This window comes from Monopterus albus, unplaced genomic scaffold (assembly GCF_001952655.1).
Source record: "Monopterus albus unplaced genomic scaffold, M_albus_1.0 scaffold79.1, whole genome shotgun sequence".
Lineage (NCBI taxonomy): Eukaryota > Metazoa > Chordata > Actinopteri > Synbranchiformes > Synbranchidae > Monopterus > Monopterus albus.
Window position 1 is genome coordinate 1876346 of NW_018127959.1, and position 3311 is coordinate 1879656.

At 42.8% G+C, this 3311-nt stretch overlaps 1 protein-coding gene across 1 annotated transcript in view; it reads right to left on the reverse strand.

Moving 5' to 3' along the window:
• Window positions 1-3311, reverse strand: part of tmprss3a (transmembrane serine protease 3a) — a 19998-nt gene that overhangs the window by 10056 nt on the left and 6631 nt on the right. Inside the window, exons 5-6 of the mRNA XM_020606573.1 lie at window positions 1360-1476; window positions 582-705 (exon numbers count right to left, since the gene is read on the reverse strand). Coding sequence (XP_020462229.1) covers window positions 582-705; window positions 1360-1476 — 241 coding nt within the window. The remainder of the gene's footprint in view (window positions 1-581; window positions 706-1359; window positions 1477-3311) is intronic.

A 3311-nucleotide genomic window follows, 5' to 3' on the forward strand; every position in this document is an offset into this window, starting at 1 on the left:
CCTGCTGCTTGCAGGCTTTGTAGAGAGTCACTGCTCCACTTTGGATAAGTTAAACCGTTTTAGTGCTTGTTTAATATTTGTTTTGATGACTTTATTACTTTTATATATATATTCATATTTCTGACTGTCATGACAACATACATTGAAGTTGGTAGATTTTTATTTACCATAAAAGTGCTTATTAGTATTGTCACAACCTTGACAGCCTATTTAAGTGACAACACTTGATTTCATAATTTATCAGCTATATGCAGCTGACACCTTAATATTTTGAAAGGAAAATGATGCTTATTGTTTTACTTCCGCTGGATCTGACATATCTTGTTAGTGTGCCCTGCACTCTTGTGGCCTTAAAGCAGTGTTGTGCATGAAAAGAGCACAGTTCATTGAACACACTCATTTTTTGTGAACTCAATGGATCAGTTTGCAAATGTGAATGTGAGTTTTGTTCACATTCAGGGTGGCGAAGTAAGCAGCAAAGAGCTAAATATAAATCTACCATTACACCATAACAGATAAACACTCCTCAAATTTACAGTAAGAAGGTGGAGAAGACAAGAAACATGAGTCACAGCCAAGACCTTGAGTATCCCAGCTGCTTGCAGGCAGAGACCCCCAGCCAGTTGTTCCAGTCCTCTGAGCAGACTGTCCACCACACTCCCCCTTTCTGAACCTGCAGCACGGAGTTCCTCCCACTCAGACGCACTGACACACAGACAGAAACAGAGACAAACGAGACAGACAGAGTGAAAAAGACAGACACAATTAGACATGTACAGACAGAGAAAGACAAAAAGGTTACATCAACACAACGGGGCAGGAATTAACGTGAAATTCAAAGCACAGTTTGTGGGTATGCATCGATCTGAATACAGATGGAAGGACTTGTAGTGTTCAAAATCAGTCATTTTGGAGGCATTATGATTTAGGGTTGACCAACTGTCCGTCCATACAGACAGAAATTCTTCAAATTTAGCACAAATGTCTATTTGGACTCGATGGTGAACTTAGATTTTGGTGGTCAAAGGTCAAAGTTCAATGTCAGTAACCTCACATCTGTCCCATTCCCATAAATTTGACTGGTTGGTGGAGGCATAGGACTGTGAAGTGGGAATCTGAGTTTGCCTTCTGATTTTATTGTATATTTTGTGTAAAACTCTTTTGTTACACTGGTTTTGAAAGATGTTACCCAAATAAACCTTATAACATACTAGTTTAGGGAGATAGGGGGCTGTTTTATCTTGGGTTACATATTTGCCATTTAGCAACATTTTTTATAAACTGCTTTTTCCTGATCCAGTCATCGGTCATACAGATCTCTTACTGTATACCGTACATATGTTTATGTGTGCGTCTCACCACAGCCAAGCTCATCCTCTTCATTGTTACACTGCACTTTTCCATCACACTGGAACGAGGAGCTGATGCATTGAGATGACAAGCCACAGCGAAACTTCCCCACACAGCTTAGACCCACTGCAGATGCACACACACGGGTGGGGGTGGGGGAGATTGAATGCAGGTTACATAATAAACTAGATGGCATTCAGAGAGCGCAAACCTCCCCCAAGGCAGCTCACTGTCCCCATATTATCATTTCACCTAAAAGCAATGCTGCCATGATAGCGTGACCCTCATCACAATCCCTGACTATGAAACCCTACACCTGGCATTTGGAATCACAGATATCATTATTACTTTGAAAGCTATTCAAGAAAATGCATGTACGTATCACTAATGGCGGATAGATCAAATCTGTTGATAGCCTACTGAATCAACAGAGTTTCAGCTAGAACACGATCTGTTTTCGCGGAGTGGCAGGTTTTCTGTGAGGCCTATAAATTTGAACATTCTAGATCACCACATCTGGGACTTTACCTGGATCAAGATCATACTTTGGTGTGTGCTAGAGCTTATGGGAATGTTATCATACACATTTTCTCCAACCACTCTAGGCATTGTGTACGCAGTTAGAAGCAAAACTACTGAATCTCAGCACTATCTCTGCCTGGTGCTTTACTTTTCTCTCTCCTCTATCCACTCACCCCAACCGATCGAGGCAGAAGGCCGCCCACCAGGAACCAGGGTCTGTCGGAGGGTTCTTCCGTTAAAGGGAGGTTTTCCTCCCCACTGTCGCCAAGTGTTTGTTGGGTTTTTCGTCTATAATAAAAATAATAGTAAGGTCTAGACCTTACTTTGTAAAGTGTTCTGAGACGACTTTTGTTGTGAATAGGTGCTATACAAATAAAACTGAATTGAACTGAACACAGCTGGAAGATGACTTGGATATAAAGCAATAAGGAGCCTCGTGTAAGCTACTGTTACAAACGGTTGTGACACATCCTGCCCAGCTCACTGTCATTGGCTCTTGTGGGTGTCTGGTCAGGATTCAATCACTGTTGTCCCCACACTACAGGATTCCAAGTTGTAAATATGAAACATACTTGATACTTATGAATCAAGATCGGGGGCCTCCAATCCTGACAGATGATAACAATTAGGTCTTTCAACACCTCATCCCACAGGATCATTTGGCCCAAGAATCATTTGAGTGGCCTCATGTCAGGAAACGTCCCCATGATTGTTTGGAAGGGCAAATCGGGGCCAAATCCGGCTGGTTATCCTGTAGCGTGGGGCAGGCTTACCTCATGGCTGAGCTGATGTCTCTCTTAAAAGACCATAACTTCCACAAACTTAGAAATCTTTTTCTCTCCAAATTGGCATATACATCATATAAGTTAGATCCAAACCCTGACCCAGGTATTGAAGCCATTTAACTCATTCTTCCACCACTAACCATTAGCTGATTCACTCATTCATCCCTTTATTACACTGTACCATTTCATGCACATCATATCCTGATTCTCTCGTCCCTTTTGTAAATATGTACATACATTTATTTAGATTATATAACTTGCTTTCTTACGTCATTTTGTCTCTTTTTACTTAAGTAAAGAGTCACTGCCTTGAGAATTCAATACTTTCAGAACTGAGATTGGATTAATAATTGTTTGTTTACCATGTAAACCACCACCTTATTGTGGTGGAGGGGTTTGAGTACCTGAGTGATCCTAGGAGCTATGTTGTCGGCGGCTATATGCCCCTGGTAGGGTCTCCCAAGGCAAACAGGTCCTGGGTGACGGGTCAGACTAAGAGCGGTTCAAAAGCCCCTTATGAATAGATTTAGACCGTGATGTTGCCCGGCATGGCGAAGCCGGGGCCCCACCCTGGAACCAGGCCCAGGGTTGGGGCTCGAATGCGAGCGCCTGGTGGCCGGGCCTCCCCTCACGGGGCCCAGCCGGGCTCAGCCT